The sequence below is a fragment of the Coenobita brevimanus genome, chromosome 15 (genome assembly GCF_032717465.1).
Source record: "Coenobita brevimanus isolate Jiangsu-jjx chromosome 15, ASM3271746v2, whole genome shotgun sequence".
Taxonomy (NCBI): Eukaryota; Metazoa; Arthropoda; class Malacostraca; order Decapoda; family Coenobitidae; genus Coenobita; species Coenobita brevimanus.
Genome location: NC_136968.1, coordinates 12,834,196 through 12,857,743, shown reverse-complemented (window position 1 = coordinate 12,857,743; position 23,548 = coordinate 12,834,196). Strand labels below are relative to the sequence as shown.

General features: G+C 42.6%; 1 protein-coding gene across 1 annotated transcript; it reads left to right on the top strand.

Annotated features, from left to right (window-relative positions):
• Positions 1 to 676: 676 nt before the first annotated feature.
• On the top strand, positions 677 to 9,479 carry LOC145390671 (serine protease 30-like). The gene is made up of 3 exons (XM_080265463.1): positions 677 to 767; positions 4,343 to 4,476; positions 9,309 to 9,479. The coding sequence occupies exons 1-3, from the start codon at positions 677 to 679 to the stop codon at positions 9,477 to 9,479; spliced, it is 396 nt and encodes a 131-aa protein (XP_080121589.1).
• Positions 9,480 to 23,548: the final 14,069 nt, after the last annotated feature.

Genomic DNA, 23,548 nt, shown 5'->3' with positions numbered 1-23,548 from the left:
GCAATAATATGACTGAGTGTGAACAGCATGTAGACGACCCGTTGAAGTCAGTTAATGAGGAAATAGTGACGGAGTGCAGACAGCATGTAGATAACCAGTTGAAGCATGTTATTGACCATGTGAAGATAATTAGTGAGAGAATGGAGGCTGTAGAGAAATATTGCACTGCTGAGCCTCAGGTTAGTGTACAGGGGGCATATGAAAGGAATGGACACTGTATGGTGAATCTTGACGGATCCCAGGCATCTAAATGTAGCATTACAGGGTTGAGTAATCAGAATGCAGAAGTTTTAAGTCCTGGCCTTAATTATGATGCCCCAGTTTTTAGGCCCCAGACCAGTGAAGTGCATGGTTACAATGGGGGTCCAATTAAAAACAAACCTCAGGAATATGATGGTAGAGTATCTTGGGAAGCTTACCATGCACAGTTTGAGTTATTTGCCAATCAGAATGGTTGGGACGATAGGCAGAGGGCAGTGCACCTTGCTACTAGCCTTAAGGGTGCCACAATCGAAATTCTGGACCAGATGTCAGTGATGGAGAGGAGCAGATATCAGTTCCTAGTAGAAGTGCTGGAGTGCAGATATGGAACCATGTACCAAACTGAGGTTTAGGAGAAAGATTCCAGAGCCGTGTACAGTCTCGAGGAGAATCCCTACAGCGGCTTGCTTATGACATGGAGAGTATGGCATATAAGGTGTACCCTGGAGCTGCACGTAACCTGTTGGCTTATCTTCTGAGGAACCAGTTCATCGATGTTCTTGATAGTGCAGAGTTGAAAGTGCAAGTAAGCAGGCACAACCAAAAAGCATGCAAGAAGCACTAGCTAGGGCTTTAGAACTTGAGTCCTACATCAGTTCCAGTTCATCCACCTTTCAGGCAGGTCATAGTGCAGGATTCAAGGCAAGAAAGGGGCAGGTATATGAAATGGAAATTATCGAAGGACAGTGCTGGTACTGTGAAAAGACAGGGCATCACAAAAGCGGGTTACAACAAGTGGAAGAGAGAACAGAAGATCAGAGGAGGTTGCTAGTTCTGTGGGAAGCTGGGACACAAGAAGGTGGATTGTTACCAATCGATGAAGAAGCAAGACTGGAGTAGTGCAAGGAAACCCACGACTGTAACAAACGGGTGTTGGACATGTGGTGAGGTGGGACACTTCAGCTATGACTGTCCAAATAAGAAGGATGAGGATAAATTAGTGAAGGCTGGTGACGAGAGGCAACAACCAGCCAGTTTTTCCCAAGAAGTCCCACCACTGAGGAAATGCAGGAGAACCCTGATGACGAGTGTGTGAGAACGTGAAAGAACAGACAGCAAGCAGTGTTATAGGAATGGGAATCTTGGCAAGGAATCCCACTGTACTGTTGTGACACAACCAGCGTCAGATGAAGAAGACCTGTAGCAGATGCAAATGGAGGATGCAGATTTACAGCCAGTGCTTGAGTGGCTGTAGCAGAGAACAGAATGACCATCTTGGGAAGAAATTTCCAGGTTAACCCCTGTGACCAAGAGCTACTGGAGTCAGTGGGACCTTCTTCGTTTGAACAACGGACAACTGGAGCGTCAGTGGGAGACACCCAATGGCCTCAGCAAGTATTGGCAACTGGTGGTTCCGAAGAAGATGAGGTCCGAGATCTTGGATGAGTCCCATAACCAAATCACTAGTGGGCACCTGGGAGTGAAGAAAACTCTAAGCTGTCTGCAACAGAGGTTCTACTGGATTGGCATACGTAAGGATGTTAGAGAGTGGTGTCGGGCCTGTGGTGTGTGTTGTGCCAAGAAGGGACCCAAGAAACGTGGTTGTGCCCCTCTTTGGCTGTACCAAGTGGGTGCACAGATGGAAAGAGTTGCGGTGGACATTGCTGGACCTTTGCCACTCACTGAAAGAGGAAACTGGCATATATGTGTCGCCATGGACTGCTTCATAAAGTGGCCAGAAGCCTATGACATCCCTGATCAAGAGGCTGCAACTGTTGCTCAGGCTTTGGTTGACCAATTTTTCTGTCGTTTTGGGATGCCACAAAAGCTACATTCAGACCAGGGTAGAAACTTCGAGTCTACTATGTTCCGTGAGTGCTGCAAGTTACTGGGGATCAAGAAGACCAGGACCCTTTAAGGCCACAGTCATATGGAGTGCTGGAGAAATTCAACTGGACCCTGGGGGAAGAAATGGCCAAGTACAGCGTAGAGGAATAAAACGAATGGGACCAGAAATAACCTGCATTGCTGATGGCATATTGGTCTGCTTCCCATGAGTATACCGGCTACATACCTGCAAAACTTATGTTGGGCCACGAATTACGCTTACCCATTGACTTGTTAATGGGAAGACCACCTGGTGAAGAGCTGCCTACAGACACCTCCAGCTATGCAAAGCATCTTCAGGAAAGGCTGGTTGAGGTACATCATCAAGTACGAGGAGCCCTCAATTTTCAGGAGAGATAATGAAGTGCAAGTATAGTGCCAAGACAAGTGAGGTGGGCTTTTAGGATGGTGACCAAGTTTGGTTATACAATCCTCAGCGAAAGAAGGGACAGTCACCGAAGCTGCAGAACCCATGGGAAAGGTTTACACTGTGTTAGACCGCCTATCAGACAATTGTATCAGATTCGGGGAGGCAGGATGTTTTGCCCAATGGTGATACATGTGAATCGTCTGTGGCAGTACCATGGGCCAGGACAGTACAGCTGGGATGTCTCCAAGGAATCGTGCTCTCCCACAGCCAAGGATGTTGAGGAGGACCAAGGAACTGAGGAGCAAGAGGATGGAGACAGTTTCCCAAGAGAAGAAGCAAATCGAGAGGAGGACCAAGACCTTCCATGGGGAGTGAACATAGTGGAGGAGCAAGGACGTCGTCAGAAGTGGCATAGAAGAAGACCTGATAAGTTGGAGGATTATTCTGTGTATAGTTGGATGTTTCATTAGGATTAAGGTTTATGTTTGTATATACTGTGTAGTTTTGTCGGGACAACAAAGAACTAGGCAAGGGGTAGTGTTAAGAAGCAAGATTTGCCAGTTAGGTAGCTGAGATGTTTCTCGAAGTTTCCCATACCGTAGGTTTCGGTACGAGTCAGAGTTGCCAGTTTGCCTGCTGTCCGTGAGCGTAGTTGTTTCGTAAGTTATGCAACAATTTTTATGCTCTTTTTTCAGTAATGTGTTATTTTTGTGACTGTTTGTTGATTTATGTAATTGAAATTAAGTTTTATGGTAAATAATTTACAGTGTTCAGTAATGTATGAATACTCTTGTATGTTTTGGTTGTCTCTGAGTTGGTAACTGTGTTCTCTCTTTCTGGAATACACCAGAACTGGGAAAACTGCAGATAATTCTAGAGCAATGCAAGCTTATATATGGATGGGGAGGAGACTAGAGTAAGTTTAGTCGGTTTTCGGTTCAGTTTGAGTGTAGTGCAGTTTCAGAGCAGTGAAGTTTGTATATTTTCGGTACTTGTGAAAACAGTGAAGTGTTGGCAAACAATGAAGTGTTAGTGAAGTTTGTTTATCAACAGTACCTATGAAAATAATGAAGTGTTGTCAAGCATTAAGTGTAATTGCAGTTAGTAAAGTTTGTATAGCTCCAGTGCTTGTGAGAAAAGTGAAGTGAAGTTGGAAAGCATTAAGTGTAATTATCTGGAAAATAAAGACAGTGAAATTAAAAAGCCAGTATTTATTTACAACGCCTGAGCTGATCTTATGTGCTGTACACCTAAAGGCTGACCACAGGAAGAACAACTCGCTGGGCAACGTCCTTCGTATCCTGGATTACTGTTGTTGGAGCCTGTGGCAGTGTGGGGACGCGGACGTAACAAAACTAAGCAAGAAAGAAAACTGCCATACAGTAGAGAAGTGTTGAAAGGGGTGACTAGACTGAATAGTGATGGTGTTGCATACTGTATAATGAAAGGACCGAGGAGTGCAATGAGTAACTAGACTATAACAGGGGGACATGTCCAAAGGGGTGACAACAATTAAGGGGTGACAACAATTAAGGGGATACTACTTTAATGTGTGACTAGTCTTAAGGGATGCTTAGACTAAAGGGGTAACGACATGAAGGGGTGGGCAGACAAAACGGGTGACGAGACATAGGTAGTGACTAGAATAAAGAGATAAATAACTAAAAAGATGACTAGGCTGTTTACCCGCATGAAAAGGGTGAAAAGGAATGAGTACGAAAATTTCATGGTTTCAGAATTGGACTGATAAAAAATGGGTGTTATAAAAAGCATATTAAATGACTTTGTGTTGCAAGTTTGATAAGAAAAAGTATATTAAATGAACTAGTGCTGCAGAAAGTATGATTAAGTACAAAACTAAAATAAATTCTGATGGTGTTGCAGACGCAATCATACCCAACAACCTACAGGAGGTGGTGCTGGACGTAATCAGCCTTCAGCAGTGTGCACCCCTGATACAGCTGCCCGACAGCAACAACGTCATCTGTGCCCTCACGCCCTTCAAGGACTCGTGTCAGGTGGGGTACTAACATTCTCAGGCTCCTATGATTCATATCTCTGCTGAATATTTTCGTCCACCTTCAGCTGGAAGAAAATCCTAGACTTGTCCCTGTCATGAGAAAGGTCTCTCGCTCACTAAGATGATGCCTTTGGTTTTCTTTCTTTTTTCTGTTCTTTCTGTCTTGTCTTTCTTTCTTTCGTTTTACTGTATACATGATTTTTTTTTTCGCTTCGAGATAGGCCTGCTTTACGGCAAATGGAAGCAGATTTTATTCCCCCAAGTTCAAGAAATATATCTTAATTTGAACAAAGGCGTCTGGAGATGAGAGAGAGAGAGAGAGAGAGAGAGAGAGAGAGAGAGAGAGAGAGAGAGAGTTACTGAATTGAATATGATTAAAGATAATGCCTCCGGACATGTCTAACTGAGTAGATGTTGATTTATTACTGATTTTGATTTACTTCTGAAGACTTAATTCTTACAGTTTCAACCTCTGAAAAATTCTCGACATTTTTAACAAAGCTTGGCTTATGCCAGGCGGAAAATTACGTCAGGTAGTGAAAGACGCCAGGTGCTGAACTTATCCAGATGGGGATCTAACCCAGGTGTGGAAGTAAACCAGGTAGGTTGCTAAAACAGTTATGGAACTAATCCAGGCGAGGAACTTAGTCAGGTGCAGATCTAAGCCGGATGGGGAACTAAGCCTGGTGGAAAACAAAGACAAATGGGGAACTAAGCCAGGTGTAAAACTAAGCAAGGTGGTAAACTAAGCTGTGGTGAACTTAGCCAGAGTGCAGGGGACGGGGGGGTTGAACAATATTCAAAACGATCATTACAACCAGAGTCATTAATTAGCATGAAAAAAGAACATCTGAGAAAATGCCCTTGCATCACGAGGTCTATGGACAGATTTTATTTTTTCATTCTAATCGGATGTACTCGCTAGACTGTAGCACCAGTCGTGCAGGGCGGTACTTCCAAGATATATGGAAAGCTGACGTCAGGGACCGCTGGAGCTCCCTTTTCATCAGCCCTCGGGACTAGCTTCTGATCATCCTCCTCTGCTGAACTTTTTCAATGCTTCAGTAACACAGAGAGTAGGCCTGCATGCTCTCCGATACAGGTTCCTCTAACTGTCAACACCAAACTACATGCACAGTAGGCACTACACTTCCTATTCAAAACCCTGTTAAAAATGGCATCTCAGCTCCGTCTTGGAGTCCCTGGGGAAGGGGGGGGGGCAGAAATGTCCCTAACATCTTCTCCTCTCCCGGTGACGATCAAACGAGATGTCTGGAACCACTGTCTGACACGCTTCTTCTTCATTTCTGAGCTATTTGAGGCCTTTCCTCTAACATTCTTTCTGTTGAACACCATCTCTCCTCCTCTAAACCTCATCTCTGCCTCACTGGGAGTCAGCTGTCTGAGACAAATGATAGCAAACCCGACTGAGTAGACTCTCCTTTATACTCATTTCAAAGCCAAAAGAGGCTGTTGTGTATATGTATGCAACAGCATAGCTTGCTCTCATGTTCCTGAACTTGAATTTTCTGAATTTTCTACTCTCTGATTTCGGCTCTCCTGTCATTCTCTGAATTGATATATCTGTGCTGCTTACTTAACCCCTAATTCTAGTGACTATGAAAAATTCTTTGACTATCTTACTTCTAAGATGAAACATATCATGTCATTTTCTTTCTCTGAAATCTCCATTCTACAGTAGGTGATTTCAATGTTCACCACCACATTTGGCTTTCCACTCCTTTCACTGATCCACCAGGTGAACAAGCCAACATCTTTTCTATCTTTAATGACCTAGTGCAGCTTCTACAGCACCCTACCCATATCCCTGACCGTCTTAGAGAGAGTTCTACAATATTTGACCTCATCCTTACAACTAATCCTTACGCTGTTAATTTTTTCTCTCCGTTGGGCTCCTCCAATCACAACTTTATCACCTAAACCTGGGCTATCACTACAGCAAGGCCAGTGGACCCTCCCAGGAAGCAGTGGCTATGGCGCTTTGGAGCTGCTGATCGGGAGGCCCTCAGGCAGTGGTTCTTTGATTTTCCCCAGAATGGTCATAGCTTGCATGGCCGAGAGCCATCTGGGTTTGCCTCGCACATTATGAAGGTTATTCTCTCAGGCATGGAAGCATACATTCCTTTCTCTTATCCTGTGACTAATGCAAAATAAACTTGGTTTAATCACACTTGTTCTAATGCTCTCCACAACTAAGAGAAGGACTACAAAAGGTACCTTAGCTAACCCGCCCCTGAATCTAATCTTTTATGTTTCTGCCCGGAATCGTGCTAAGTCTGGTCTTCTCTCTGCTAAAAATAATTTCATTCTTACTAAATGCTCTGAACTCTGCAAAGCAAATTTCTCCCTCTCCTTTCGGCACCTTGCCAGAAACCTTTCTAACAACTTTGAATCATCATCCTTCTCTTTTCTTTTCCACCCTGGTGGCTCTGTTATTGTTTCTTCTACTGGTGGAGCATAGCTATTCACTCAAACTTTCTCCTCCAATTCCATCTTAGGCGATTCTGGTGCTTTTCCTCCATTACTTCTCCCTTCTGACTTCCTCATGGCTGACAGTAATTTTTTTTCAACTGATGTATATTTGGCATCACTGGTCTTAGAACTAATAAGGCATATGGGCCTGATAGTGTCCCTCTTTTAGTCCTCAAGACCTGTGTGTCTGAGCTTACTCCCTGCCTGGGCAAACTTTTTCTCCTCTGTCTGTCAACTTGTACCTTTCATTCCTGCTGGAAGTTTGCTTACACCCTGCTTGGGCAAACCTTTTCTCCTCTGTCTCTCAACTTGTACCTTTCCTTCTTGCTGGAAGTTTGCTCTCATTCAGCCTGTCCCAAATAAGGGTGACCATTCCCAGCCCTTCAACTATGCCCCACTTTCTTTAACGTCCTGTATTTCAAAAGCTTTAAATCTATTCTTAATAAAAAATAGTTAAAGCACCTTTCCTATCACAACCTTCTTTCTGATCGTATGTGTTCCTCCAGGGACGTTTCACTGGCGATCTTCTCATATTCCTTTCAGACTCCTGGCCATCCTCCTTTCGGGGCTTTGACAAAAATTTTGTCATTGCACTTGACATCTCAAAGGCTTCGATCGAGTCTGGCGTAAATCTTTAATTTCCAAACTGCCCTCTTAACGGTTTCTATCCTTATACCTGTACTTTCATATCTAGCTTCCTCTTCGGTCGTTCTATAGCCGCTGTTGTAGACGGCCACCCTTCTGCTAGAGCTATCAGTAGTGGTGTTCCTCAGGGTTCTATTCTGTCACCAACTCTCTTCCTCTACTTGCCAATGACCTGCTAAGCTGCACAGGCACATTCATAAGTAGGGATACACGTCTGCTCATATATCTACTGTAGTGTCTACTATTGGTGAGATGTGTAGTACTGTTTCACATATTACCTGGTGCACTGGTCATCAATGCACCAGTAAGTGAGGGAATTAGTTTCCAATCTTAACACCAATGGATATCATAGTACTCCAAACGAGTAAACGTGTATTCTTTCTCCTGAACGCAACTGTACATCTAACCCTATCCACTCATACACTGATGATTCCACCCTCCACTTTTCCATTTGCTTCCCGCAGCATCCATCTGAGCAGTTACTTCCACAAATAAGGGATGAGCCTATGATACATCTAATGTCTGACTTGGCTCATGTCTATGATTGGGGTAAAAGTAATCTTGTGTTTTTTAATGCGTCAAAAACTCAGTTCATACATATATCAACCAGACAAAACCTTCCACAGGAGTACCATCAAATTTTTAACAATATCCAGCTCAATCCTGCATCATCTTTAAACATATATTACATTCCATTCACATGGGATAAATCTTGGAAAGGTCGTATCATCTCTCTTGCAAAATCTGCTTCCAAGAGATTAGGTGTGCTAAGCCAACTCCGTGCCTTCTTTACCCTAACGTAGCTGTTAACTTTATACACGGGTTTTATTCTCCCCCGTGTGGAGTACAACTTTCATGTGTGGGGAGGCTACCCACATGCAGCTCATCTCAAGAAGGTGGAGTCAAAGGTTTTTCGTCATATCAACTCTCCTCCTCTTACTGGCTCGCTTCAACTTATGTCTCTTCGCCGCACTGTTGTATCATTATCGCTTTTCTATCGCTACTTCAATGGTCACTGCTCCTCTGAACTGTCTGCTGCATCCCTCCATCATTACGGCAGACGCGTAGCACCCATCTATCAACAAACTCGATAGAGAGGCGGCCTGCAGTCCTGATGTACCCAGGTTCGAATCCCGGCTGGGGCAGGGAACACCTTAAGGATTTGAATTTCATAAAAGCAGACTTTCCTGATCTACCAGATGACCCGCCGACATGTCATAAAACTACCCTCGCTAATACCAATACACCAGTCCTGTATGAGACAGCCCTAGCGTGTATTCAAAATGGACGGTGGGTGTTAGCGCCGAAGTGGTGACATGTGGAGGTGTAGGAGGACTACTGGGCCTTGGGATAGGCTACTGTCCCCGAGATATTTGCCCAGAGTCGGAAACATAAAAAAAAAAAAAAAAATCATCCCATTTCTGTCCAACTTCCTAATACAAGAGTTACTCCCAGCCCTTCATGTATGCAACAGGTCAGTTCTGGAATTGTGTTCTTTAGCCTGTATTTCTTACTGCCTATGACCTCCTGTCTTTGAAACGCTTTGTGTCCAGGCATCTCGAAATGAATGGATCTTGAATTTAGCTCTGTGTGATATTCTTTTTGTTTTTTTCCTTGAAGAGGCAATCTTACTGGCTTCTGGCCATTAGTTCCTTCTTCCATGCATTAAAAAAATATATAAAAAATCAACAGGGTGACAGCGGCGGGCCCATGGTGGTGCAGTTGTGCGACGGGCGGTGGGCGCAGATCGGCGTGGTGAGCTTCGGGATAGGATGCGCTGAGCCTAACAGTCCCGGAGTTTACACCAGCGTGCCCGCCTACACGGACTGGATCATCGCTAACACCGGATCCAACACCTGCTGATACCTTATACGTCAATCTTAACACTCGATATGTGGTTCTATACACACATCAAAACTCCTTATATGCGGACGATACCTACTGATCAAAACGCCTACTGACAAAAACACCTGCTGATCAAAACACCTACAGATCAAAACGCCTACTGATCAAAACACCTACTGATCAAAGCACCGTTTACGTGGATCAAAACATCTGATCCTTTCTATACATATCAAAACACCTACTGACTCCCAAGTTATTAAAACACTTAGCTACTTCGTGGATTAAAACACCTACTCATCAAAACACCTGTTCGTCTATCAAAGCACGGATCAAAACACCCTATACATGGATCAACACATCTCCTGACTCCCAAGTGACTCAAAACAGCTATAGTTCATTCACCATAAATTATCGTCTATTTTCATCATTTTTGCAGCCTGATTCCCGTAGCTCTGTGGCAGAATAAGTCAATATCACGACCCTGCATCGTTTCCATGGCACTTCTTCATGACTAGCACCTTATTCCAGGGTTAATTTCTTGTAATAACTGAGTATTCAAGATGGGGAGATGAGAGTTCTACACCTACTCTTTTGACTGTAATTTGGCTTAAGATTCCCATCCCTCCATTTGGATACGATACCGAGGTGGGATACTCATAGGAATTTACCATCAGTTCCTTGTCGTAATGTAGATGTGTTTTTACAGGAAGACCTAGACAAGGAAAGATTTTTCACTCCTTTCCCTGAACTTCCTGCAGAAAATGGTTATAAATTGCTATAATTCCCGTCTCTTAGCTTTTATTGATGAAGCTTGAACAGGAGGCGGAGGAAGATTCGACCACCACTTTGTCTCCCTTCAGATCAAAACCATTAGATTTATTTATGAAGCAAGAACAGAAGACAGGAATATTCGACAGCCACCTTGTCCTTCCTGCAAATCAAAACCAGAGTTACGACGGAGTGGATCGCAAGTGTGTTTATCCCGGCACGGGCCAGGAAGATATGCTATGGATATGATAAAGTGCCTTGGCGTTGTCTTTCTGCCACTGAACTACATGAAACAAGCTGCAAAAAGCAATAATCTGGACAAAGCTAGAGTAAAAGTACCATAAATAAAATGAACAGAGTGTAGCTACTGACTCTTATCGGCATCATGTCCACTACATTCACTCCGTACTTTACTCCTCTCGCCTGACGATTTTCTTCAGTTCAGGGAACGTCTATCGTAGTGAGGAAGTTGATTTAGGCTATACCTCAGGCCTGAAATTCTATCTTCTAGCTGAGAAAATATTCCAAAAACAGGACTAGCATAATAATAATAATTATATATATATATATATATATATATATATATATATATATATATATATATATATATATATATAAAAAATGAAATAAAAGGAGTAGGCTGCTCCACCGAATTCTTGAGCACCAAGGTATATATATATATATATATATATATATATATATATACACACACACACACACACACAGTGCAACTAGATAACCAAGGATGTCTACGACATGCATTGGTGACATCTTCCCAATATGATTTCTCTATAGTGGCAAAAAGTGTTCTCTTAGTTGTGGGTACATCTGCAGTTATTTCACCTAAGACAGGATATGCTGTATGTTCTCTTGTAAGATCCACATTGTTATGTAATTCTCGAATTATATCTGGCAAGAAATTTACACCTCCAGAAAATTTCTTCAGGAATTCTGTCTTAAACTCATCATATGTCTAAGCCCATAAGAGTTAATGAGATCTGAGTAGATCACCAGCTGGACATCTTTCGTGGTTAATCCGTGATGAAAAAACAGTTTTTTTTTTTTTTCACTTTCATCTCTTATATTTCCCTTAAGAAAAAGTTGTTCACTTATTTATAAGGGACATCACATCGATGGGATCCTTTTCTGTGCCTGAGAATTTTGTGAGATTTTTATCCTCATGATAACACAGACATGGGGTGGGGAAGTTGGAGCTGTGGTATTATCTCCACTGGTCATGTTGTTTGTTTGTTTCATTAAATTCACTTGAAGTACCTTGTCATTATGGGAAGGGATAGTTGCGTGTTTCCTGACCTGTGAACCCTCTTGAGTATGTTTTCATAGGTGTGTAAGTCAGAGCTAAAATCTTCACTTTCTACATCAGAGAAAGGTATCCAAGAAGTATCATCATCATCAGTGTCTGTAGTGTTTGTTTCTTCATCTTTAGTTCGTGGAGAACTATGTGTGTTTGTTACATTTTCCTGTTGTTCTTTTAACTGTGAATCGTCATTGGGTAATTCACATGCTATCTCATTTGGTAATAAAATTGGTGGTGTTGAAAATATTCCAATCATAGCACTAAGCACTAAAATAAAAACTAACTTTGCTAAGGAATGTTGTCAAGAAAACCTTTATTTTATATATATGTTAACTGTATGGATAACAAAAATGAATATTAATAAACGAAAGATATTATATATATATATATATATATATATATATATATATATATATATATATATATATATATATATATATATATATATATATATATAATTGTTACTGTTTGTACTAGTAATCACTAATGGACTTATTAGAAATAAGTGAAGGTGTTTGTGCATAAGTAATTATATTATGGTGTTTGTTACTGTGTTTAAGTTCTGGGAAAACTAAGTAAAAGTATATATATCCACTTAGGAGGTAGAATGATGTCACCTTCGGAGACTCAGCGCAGTGGTGATGGCTCAGGGTTGATTTACGTGTTATGATGTCCTCAGCAAACGCTAGCACAGCACAAAGTCGACTTGTCACTGTGGTAGCTGTGGTAAGTAAATGAGTAATGTTGAGTGAGTAACGATGAGTGAGGTGAGTGATGAGTGAGGTGACTGGGTCAGGGCTATGTAGTATTTGTTGTGTCATCTGCACCGTCACCCCTGCATCAGCGCCCACTGGTAGCTGTGGTGGTGGTGGAGATGGAGGATGGTTGGGGAAAAGGGTGGGTTCGGGTGGGGGTTGATGTAGTAGTGGGTTGTAAGTCAGCACTCTCCCTACAGTTCTGTTTGGCACTTTTAGTGCTTGTGGTTAACTGATCGTAGATTTGTATATGGTTGCTTGTACAACTTTTACATGCAGTTTCTTGCTATAAGATGTTAACTAGAAAATAATGTTGGCTTTCGTCTCGCCTGGATGTTCTGTAGCAATATTGTAGATTGACATAGATATTAGAAGGTTCGTTGTAACAATATATTGTCAAACCTATTTATCTGTCTATTGCCAGACGCCTTAATCCCGTAACGGGTGGCCACAAACAATCGCCTCCATATCGCTCTGTCCCCTGCCATTTCACTGCCCTGCTCCCAGCTCACCCCCCTCTCTCGTATACCTCTCCACTCCATCCCTCCATCTCATCCTTGGCCTCCCCCTCCCTCTCCCCCCCCACCTCACTCACATACACTCTCCTCGTCAGTCTCTCACTCTCCATCCTCTCCACATGGCCAAACCACCTTAATGTGTTTCTCCTGACGCTTCCTATCACATCCACGTCCACATCGCAACACTCTTTCACTTCCTCATTTGTCAGTCTGTCTCTCCATGTGACTCCACATGCTCCTTTGAAATAACTCATTTCCACTGCTCTCACTCTCGACTTCTGTCCCTCCAACAAGGTCCAAGCTTCACTTCCATACGTTAGAGTTGGTATCACAATACTGTCATGTAGTAGCTTTTTCACTTCCATGCTCACTTCCCTGCTTCTTATCACTGCTTTCAAGGAACCAGCAACCTTTATTCTCTGCTGAACCCTTTGAAGCACGTCACCCTCTAATCTTTCATCCTTACTCATCACACTATCCAGGTACTTAAATACACTCACATTTTCCAGTTCCTCATCTTCCAACCTCACTGTACATTCACTGACTTCACTTCTCTCGAAGACCATAACTTTACTCTTCCCTACATTCACCTTTAGATTCCGTTTCTTACACACTCTCCCAAACCCATCTACCAAGCCTTGCAGCTCCCCTTCGTCTTCATTTAATAACACAATATCATCGGCAAACAACAGTACAGGGAGTTTCCAAACACTGCCCTCTCTCACTAGGGCCACTCCAACATCCACTGCCCTGTCTTGAATCTGTTTTATAACCCATCCATGTACAGACTGAAGAACCATGGAGACATGACACATCCTTGTTTCAGTCCAACCTTCAAATAGAATAATTCACTCAGTTCACTATTCACACGCATTGCAGCCTTAGCACCCTCATACATACTCTTCACAGCATTCAGCAACTTTTCATTAACTCCGTATATTCTGAATACTTCCACATTCCTTGTCTATTCACCCTGTCATATACTTTCTCCAAATCCATGAAGGCTACATACAACTTCTTTCCCTTCTCTAGAAACTTCTTCACTAAAACCAGACTGTTCTTCTCCAACTAATTCCTCTGTTATTTCTCTAACTCTGTCAATAAATGTCCTACCATATACTTTTCCTATTACATTAAGAAGGGAAATACCCCTATAATTACCATACACTTCTTTTTCTCCTTGTCATTTGTACAGGGGAATAATTAGACATGACATCCAATCCTCTGGGACTCAACCTTCCTCCCAGGCCAATCTGCACTTCTTCCACATCCATTCTATTACTATCTCTCCCCCATGCTTCAGCATTTCATCACACACTCCATCAATTCCTGGGGCTTTCCCCATTTTAAGTTTCTTCATTGCTTCCACAACTTCCATCCTACTGAATTCTTCCTCATTCTCACATCCCTCCTTCTAACAGCTATTCCCCAGCCACTTATACTCGCATTACTTTCATTATCTACGTTCAACAAATCATTAAAGTGTTTTCTTCATCTGCTCACTTTTTCTCCCTTCTCCACTAGTAATCTACCGTTTTTATCTTTCACTCCCCAACTAACATATTTGGCAACCTGTCTAACTCTCTTTATCTCTTTCCAAAACATTTTCTTAAATTCCCTCCATTTTACACTCAAATTCCTTCCAAATTCCTCATCCAGTCTCTTCTTACTCTCTCTTACTAATTTTTTCACCTGTTTCTTCCTCTCTGCATATACTGTAACTCTCTCTTGTCTCGCAACTTCTTCGGGACTCCTGTTTCTAATCCACTCACTAAATGCTTACTTCTTTTGTGCCACAGCTTCTCTCACCTCCTCAGTCCACCATGCTGTTCCCTGCATCCCCTTTTGTCTTCTCTTCAACCCACACACACCCTTACATGCTGCACAGATTTCTTCCATGAATATCTTGCACACACATTCCACGTCCCCCATCTTCTCCAATCAATATTTACCCAATCGCTCCTCCACTTCCATCTTGTATTCTGCCTTTTTTCCCTCCTTTTGTAACTTTTCTACGCTCCGTGTAAGAACTACTTCCTCCTGTCCTTCCCTTCCACTTCTCCATTTTGTTTGGACTTTGATTCTGACCACCACCGGGTGGTGGTCCGAAGGTCCACTGCCCCAACCTCTTTACACTCTTGAATCCATTACACACCTTCTCATCCTTTCATCCACACACACATAATCAATCATTGCCTTCTGTTCATTCAGTTCATCATCCACCCTTCTCATTACTCACCACATATACCTATGGATCACTCAGGCTTAAATGACCTAGAGCAGCTTGTACAGCACCCTACCCATATCCCTGACTGCCTTGAAGAGAGCTGCAACATAATTGACCTCTTCCTTACAACTAATCCTTCTGCTTACGCTGTTAATCTTTTCTCTCCGTTGGGCTCCTCCGATCATAACCTTGTTACCTTAACCTATCCTATCCCTCTAGTACAGCCTGTGGACCCTTCAAAGAGACATCGTCTGTGGCACTTTGGAGCTGCAGATTGGGGGGTCCTTAGGCAGTACTTCTTTGATTTTCCCTGGAATGATTATTGCTTCCATGGTCAGAAGCCATCTGAGTGTGCCTTGCGTATTACGGAGGTTTTTCTCTCCGGCATGGAAGCTTACATTCCTTTCTCATATCCTTTGACTATTGCAAGAAAGCCTTGGTTTAATCACGCTTGTTCTAATGCTGTCCACAACAAGGAGAGGGCCTACAAAAGGTACAGGAGCCAACCCACTCCTGAATCACGTCTTTATGTTTCTGCCCTGAATCGTGCTACGTCTGTTCTTCGCACTTCTAAAAATAATTTCATCCGTACTAAATGCTCTCAACTCTTCAACTCGAATTCTTCCCGCTCCTTCTGGCACCTTGCCAAAAACCTTTCTAACAACTTTACTTCATCATCCTTCCCTCCTCTTTTCTACTCTGACGGCTCTGTAGTTATTTCTCCTACTGATAAAGCAGATCTGTTTGCTCAGACATTCTCTTCCAATTCCACCTTAGACGATTCCGGTGCTGTTCCTCCATCACTTCCCCCCTCTGACTTCCTCATGACTGACATTAAAATTGCTTCAGGTGATCTATTTTCTGCCATCACTGGCCTCACTACTAACAAGGCATATGGGCCTGATGGAGTTCCTCCTGTTGTCCTCAAGAACTGTGCTTCTGTGCTTACACCCTGCCTAGGTAAACTCTTTTGCCTTTGTCTTTCAACGTGTACCTTTCCTTCTTGCTGGAAGTTTGCTCTCATTCAGCCAGTCCCAAAGAAGGGTGACCACTCCCAACCCTCCAACTATCGTCCAATTGCTTTAACGTCCTGTATTTCAAAAGTTTTCGAGTCAGTTCTTAATAGAAAAATTTTAAGGCATCTTTCCTATCACAACCTTCTTTCCGATCGTCAGTATGGGTTCCGTCAGGGACGCTCCACTGGCGATCTTCTTGCTTACCTTTCAGACTCCTGGTCATCCTCCTTTTGGTACTTTGGCGAAAGCTTTGCCATTGCACTTGACATCTCAAAGGCTTTCGATCGAGTCTGGCATAAATCTTTAATTTCCAAACTGCCCTCCTACGGTTTCTATCTTTCTATCTGTGCCTTCATCGCTAGCTTCCTTTCTGGTCGTTCTATAGGCGCTGTTGTAGACGGCCATCGTTCTTCTCCTAGATCTATCAACAGTGGTGTTCCTCAGGGCTCTGTCCTATCACCAACTCTCTTCCTTTTATTCATCAATGATCTTCTAAGCTGTACATCTAACCCTATCCACTCATACGCTGATGACTCCACCCTTCACCTTTCCATTCGGTTCCCGCAACGCCCATCTCAACAGTTACTCAAGAAACAAGGGATGAGGCTGTGGCACACCTGATGTCTGACTTGGATCGTATCTCTGACTGGGGTAAAAATAATATGGTTGTTTTTAATGCATCTAAGACTCAGTTCTTACACCTATCAACCCGACAAAATCTTCCACAGGTATACCCACTAATGTTTAATAATATTCAGCTTAATCCTGCATCATCCTTGAACATGCTTGGGGTTTCATTTACTCGGGACTTATCTTGGAAAGATCATATTACATCTCTTGTAAAATCTGCTTCCAAGAGATTGGGTGTGCTAAGCCGACTCCGCTCTTTCTTTACCTCTGCACAATTGTTGACTCTATAAAGGGGTTTTATCCGCCCCTGTGTGGAGTACAACTCTCATGTGTGGGGAGGCTCCCCACATACAGCTCTTCTCAATAGGGTGGAGTCAATGGCTTTTCGTCTCATTAACTCTGCTCCTCTTAGTGACTCCCTTCAACCTCTGTCTCTTCACCGCACTGTTGCATCTTTATCTCTTTTCTATCGCTACTTTAATGGTCACTGCTCCTCTGAACTGTCTGCTTGCATTCCTCCACCTCTACGACGGGCGCGTAGCACCCGTCTGGCAGCAAACTCTCATCCCTTTTCTGTCCAGCTCTCTAATGCAAGAGTTAACCGTTACTCCCAGTCTTTCATTTATGCAACAGGTCAGCTCTGGAACTGTCTCCCTCTGTCTGTATTTCCTGCTGCCTATGATCTCCAGTCTTTCAAACGCAGTTTGTCCAGGCATCTCAAAATGATCGGATCTTGAATTTGGCTCTATGTTGTATTTTGTTTTTCTCTTGGAGGGAACTGTTACTGTGGGCTCATGGCCTTTGGTTTCTTCTTCGTCGCATAAAAAAAAAAAAAAAAAACTACCTTTCAGATTCCTGGTTATCCTCCTTTCGGGACGTTGGCAAAAGCTTTGTCATTGCACTCGACATCTCAAAGGCTTTCGATCGAGTCTGGCATAAATCTTTAATTTCCACAGTGCCCTCTTACAGTTTCTATCCTTCTATCTGTGCCTTCATCTTTAGCTTCCTTTCTGGTCATTCTATAGCTGCTGTTGTAGACGGCCATTGTTCTTCACCTAGATCTATCAACAGTTGTGTTCCTCAGGGCTCTGTCATATCACCAACTCTCTTCCTTTTATTCATCAATGATCTAAGCTGTACATCTAACCCTATCCACTCATACGCTGATGACTCCACTCTTCACCTTTCCATTCGGTTCCTGCAACGTCCAGCCCAGCAGTTACTTCAACAAACAATGGATGAGGCTATGGCACACCTAATGTCTGACTTGGCTCGTATCTCTGACTGGGGTAAAAATAATCTTGTTGTTTTTAATACATCAAACACTCAGTTTTTACACCTATCAACCTGTCAAAATCTTCCACAGGAGTACCCACTAATGTTTAATAATAGCCAGCTCAATCCTGTAACATCCTTGAACATGCTGGGGGTTTCATTCACACGGGACTTATCTTGGAAAGATCATATTGCATCTCTTGTAAAATCTGCTTCCAAGAGATTGGGTGTGCTAAGCCGTCTCCATGCCTTCTTTACCCCTGCACAGTTGTTGACTTTATACACGGGTTTTATTCGCCCCTGTTTAGAGTACAACTCTCATATGTGAGGAAGCTCCCCCCATACAGCTCCTCTCAATAGGGTGGAGTCAAAGGCTCTTCGTCTCATCAACTCTCCTCCTCTTCCTGGCTCCCTTCAACCTTTGTCTCTTCGCTGCACTGTTGCCTCTTTATCTCTTTTCTATCGCTACTTCAATGGTCACTGCTCCTCTGAATTGTCTGCTTGCATCCCTCCACCTCTACAGCGGGCGCGTAGCACCCGTCTAGCAGCAAACTCTCATCCCTGTTCTGTCCAACTCTCTAATGCAAGAGTTAACCGTTACTCTCAGTCCTTCATTTATGCAACAGGTCAGCTCTGGAACTCTCCCTCTGTCTGTATTTCCTACTTCCTATGATCTCCAGTCTTTCAAACGTAGTGTGTCCAGGCTTCTCAAAATGAATGGATCTTGAATTTGGCCGTCTTTTGTATTGTTTCTTTTTTTTTCTTTCTTTCTTGGAAGGAACGTTCTTGTGGGCTCAGCCTTTGGTTCCTTCTTCTTCGCATAAAAAAGGATAGCTATCCATACCAAGTCCTTTGATCGATCCTTAGTCATCACATTTTGGTCAGTCCTGGTCCGAGGCTTCTTGTTCATATTTTTAGTTAGTTGCTTTCCGGGGACGGACACTAACCCTCCGCCAACCCACTTGTTGTCACGTAGGGAACACGTGTTGGTTGGTTATAAGGTTACCACCCAGTGCTGTAAATGCTTTCCTGGTGTAAAGGAAATCATTTGGCTTGTCACTCACTGTAGAGCTACCCCCAAGACAGGGTATCCCTACACTAAGTGGGTGGATGATGGGCGACCCTACCTACCACAGACCAGTGCCAGTATAAAATTGAGAGGCATTGTGTGGCTCAAATTTGTAGTAGTTTTTTGTTTTTTGTCTTGATAATGTAGACTCAACTGTAGACTCGTATACTCGTTGACGTGGTTCGTACGCTTGCATGCAAGCAGTCTGATAGACAAAGCAGTGATACTGAAGAGAAGATAACCCAGGTGAATGAAGTGATGCAAAGTTACAAAGATGATGAGGAAACTACGTATGCTGAAATGCCGAAAGTAAGGAAAGACTTAGAAACAAGAGTCGAAGACCAAAACATTAGAAATGAAGTGAAAGAAATAATTAAAAAAAAAAATAGTCAAAGATTCAGCAGATATCATCAAATCTATAGTAATCCTTGGTATAGATGAAGAAGAATTTAAAAAATTTCGAGAGACGAAAAAGGAAATGGCAAATATAATGAGCATATTGAAGGAACTATCAGAGGAAATCTGTAATAAAAATATAGAGGAGCACAAAAGGCTAAGGAAATATGAGAGAAATAAGTCAAGACCTCTGAAAGTAACCCTCCAGAGTGTGAACACTGGAAATACTATTTAAAAAAAAAAAAAAAAAAAAAAAAAAAATCATGGAAAAAGAGGAATTGAAAAAAAAAAAGTATGGATAAAATGATGCCTCACGCAAGAGGAACTGGGAATTCTAAAGAAGAGGGAGGAGGCAAAAACAAAGAATGAGGGAAGATCAGAGGAAGAGAAAATTATTATTATTATATTTTTTACAAGGTAATTGGATTGCAGGTACGAAAGTGGTACATAACCAACAGAGAATGAAAAGAAGGAACATAGTAGACTCAAGTTATGGCAAGTATGTAAACAAGATGATTAAGTTGATGTACTCAAATGTAGACAGAATGGTGTCTAAATTATTAGATGTGAAAGACTATACCAAAGAAAAGGAACCACATATTATTTGCCTAACTGAAACAAAATTAACCCCCAAAATATCAAACGATACCCTAAACTTAGAGGAATACAGTATATGGAGAACAGACAGAAATTTAAGAAAAGGAGAAGGAAATATAATATTAAACAAAGAAAAATCTACAAGTCAAAGAAAAATAGGTATACCCTCACAAAAAGAACTGATTGCACTGGAGATTAATACATCTGAAGGGAAATTAATTGTGGCAAATTTATATATGCCACCCAAAAGAAACACTTGGTAAACTGGCAAATATGAAGACCTGGCAGAAAGTACAATTCAGAGTTTAAGAACATTACTACATAGAATGGAAGAGAAATCTGAAAGAATTATATTAACTGGAGATTTCAACACAAATATAAATTGGAATACCCTAGATGTAGGAAGCTATGAAAGGTGTTGGGATCAAAAGCTCCTGGATCTTGTGCAGGAGTTTTTCCTAACACAGCATGTGAAGGAAAACACCAGAAAAAGAGGACTTGATGATCCATCAGTACTAGATCTTATATTTACTTGACAAGAAAATGATCTGTCTATCTATCTATCTATTGCCAGACGCCTCAATCCCGTTTGGGGTGGCCACAAACAAATCGCCTCCAAGTCGCCCTGTCCCCCGCCATTTCACTGCCCTGCTCCCAACTCACACCCCCCTCTCTCATATACCTCTCCACCCCATCCCTCCATCTCATCCTCGGCCTCCCCCTCCCTCCTCCCCCCTCCACCACACTCACATACACTCTCTTCGTCAGTCTTTCACCCTCCATCCTCTCCACATGGCCAAACCACCTCAGTGTGTTCCTCATAACGCTTCCTATCACATCCACATCCACACCACAACGCTCCTTTATATCCTCATTCGTCAGCCTGTCTCTCCACGTGACTCCACAGGCTCCTCTTAAATAACTCATTTCCACTGCTCTCACTCTTGACTTGTGTCCTTCCAACAATGTCCAAGCTTCACTTCCGTACGTTAGAGTTGGTATCACAATACTGTCATGTAGCAACTTTTTCACTTCCATGTTCTCTTCCCTGTTTCTTATCACTGCTTTCAAAGAACAAGCAACCTTTCTTCCCTGCTGTACCCTTTCAAGCACTTCACCCTCCAAACCTCCATCCTTACTCATCACACTACCCAAGTACTTAAACGTACTCATATTTTCCAATTCCTCACCATCCAACCTCGCTGTACATTCACTAACTTCACCTCTCTCAAAGACCATCACTTTACTCTTCCCTACATTCACCTTTAGATTCCGTTTCTTACACACTCTCCCAAACTCATCCACCAAGCCTTGCAGCTCCCCTTCGTCTTCACTCAACAACACAGTATCATCTGCAAACAACAGTACAGGGAGTTTCCAAACACTATCCTCTCTCACCAGGGCCACTCCAACATCCACTACCCTACCTTGTACCTCTTTTATTACCCCATCCATGTACAGATTGAACAACCATGGAGACATGACACATCCCTGTTTCAAACCAACTTTCAAAGAGAAAAATTCACTTAGTTCACCATCCACACGCACTGCAGCCTTCGCACCATCGTACATACTCTTCACAGCATTCAACAACTTCCCATCTACTCCATATATTCTTAACACTTTCCACAATCCTTGTCTATCCACCCTGTCATATGCTTTCTCCAAATCCATGAAAGCCGCATACAACTTCTTTCCCTTCTCTAGAAACTTTTCCACTAAAGATCTAAGAATGAATATCTGGTCTACACAACCTCTTCCCTTCCTAAAGCCTCCCTGTTCTTCTCCAACTAATTTCTCTGTTCTTTCTCTAACTCTGTCTATAAGTATCCTACCATACACTTTTCCTGTTATACTAAGAAGACAAATGCCCCTATGATTACCACACACTTCTTTTTCCCCTTTTCCTTTGTACAAGGGAATAATTATACCTGACTTCCAATCCTCCGGGACCCTACCTTCCTCCCAGGCCAATCTGCACATCTTCCACATCCATTCTACTACTATCTCTCCCCCATGCTTCAGCATTTCACCACACAATCATTCAATTCCTGGGGCTTTCCCCGATTTAACTTTCTTCATTGCTTCCACCACTTCTATCCTACTGATTTCTTCCTGTCTTCTCACCTTCCTCCTTCTCCCAGCCATTCCCCAGCCACTTATACTCGCATTACTTCCATCCTGTACGTTCAACAATTTCTTAAAGTGTTCTCTCCATCTGCTCACTTTTTCTCCCTTCTCCACTAGTAATATGCCATTTTTATCTTTCACTCCCCTGCTAACTTCACTTCCACCCTGTCTTACTCTTTTCACTTCTCTCCAGAACATTTTCTTACAGTCCCTCCACTTTACACTCAAATTCCTTCCAAATTCCTCATCCACTCTCTTCTTACTCTCTCTTACTAATCTTTTCACCTCTCTCTTTCTTTCCACATATAACTCTCTCTTCCGCCTCTCAACTTCTTCCACGCCCTTATTTCTCATCCATTCATTGTATGCTTTCTTCTTTTGTGCCACAGCCTGTTTCACCTCTTCAGTACACCACGCTGTTCCTTGCACCCCCCTCCGTCTTCTCTTCCTTCCACACACCACATCACATGCTCCACATATTTCTTCTGTAAATATCTTACACACACCTTCCACGTCTCCCATCTGCTCCAATTCATATTTGCCCAATCGTTCCTCCACTTCTCTCTTATACTCTGCCTTTTTCTCATCCTCTTGTAACCTTTCCACTTTCCTTGCAACTACTCCTTCCTCTCGTCTTTCCCTTCTTCTATTCCTCCATCTTACTTGCATTCTAATTCTGGTCACCACCAAGTATTGGTCAGAAAGTCCACTCCCCCAACCTCTATACACTCTTGCATCCTTTACACATCTTCGCATCCTTTCATCCACACACACTTAATCAATCATTGCCTTCCTTTCATTCAGTTCACCACCCACCCTTCTCATCACTCGCCATGTATACCTGTGGATCATTATATTCCTGAAGAGGGTATTGGCTATCGCCAACCCCCTCCCAGCACAAATGTCCACTAACGCACTCCCATTCTCATCTATCTCACCAGGCACATCCCACTCACCAACTATTCCATCCACCTTCACATTCCCAACTTTACCATTCATATCACCAATCAAAAACACTCTCTCATTCCTTCCAAACTTTTCCATGAACACTTCCACATTTGTCCAGAACTCTTCTCTCTCTTCTAGCACGATCTTGAGTTGGTGCATACACACACACAATCGCCCACATTTGTATTCCAACTTTCAACTTTACCCACACAATCCTTGACCCAACTGATCCATACTGTCTTATGCTCTTCTTCCATCTTTTACTTACAACTATACATACTCCTTCCTTTGCCCTCTCATTCTCACCTACTCCTGCACATATACCCCATCCATACTTCCATTCTCTCACACTTTCTCCTCTCCATTTTGTTTCAGTTATTCCACATACATCCACTTTCGCACCCTCAAGCACCTGGACAATCATAATGTATCACCCTCCA

Coding starts and splice junctions, on each gene's coding strand:
- LOC145390671 (XM_080265463.1), top strand. CDS start 677: ATGGAGAGTATGGCATATAAGGTGTACCCTGGAGCTGCACGTAACCTG. Junction 768..4,342: donor GTTCATCGATGTTCTTGATA/GTGCAGAGTTGA, acceptor ATGGTGTTGCAG/ACGCAATCATACCCAACAAC. Junction 4,477..9,308: donor CCTTCAAGGACTCGTGTCAG/GTGGGGTACTAA, acceptor AAAAATCAACAG/GGTGACAGCGGCGGGCCCAT.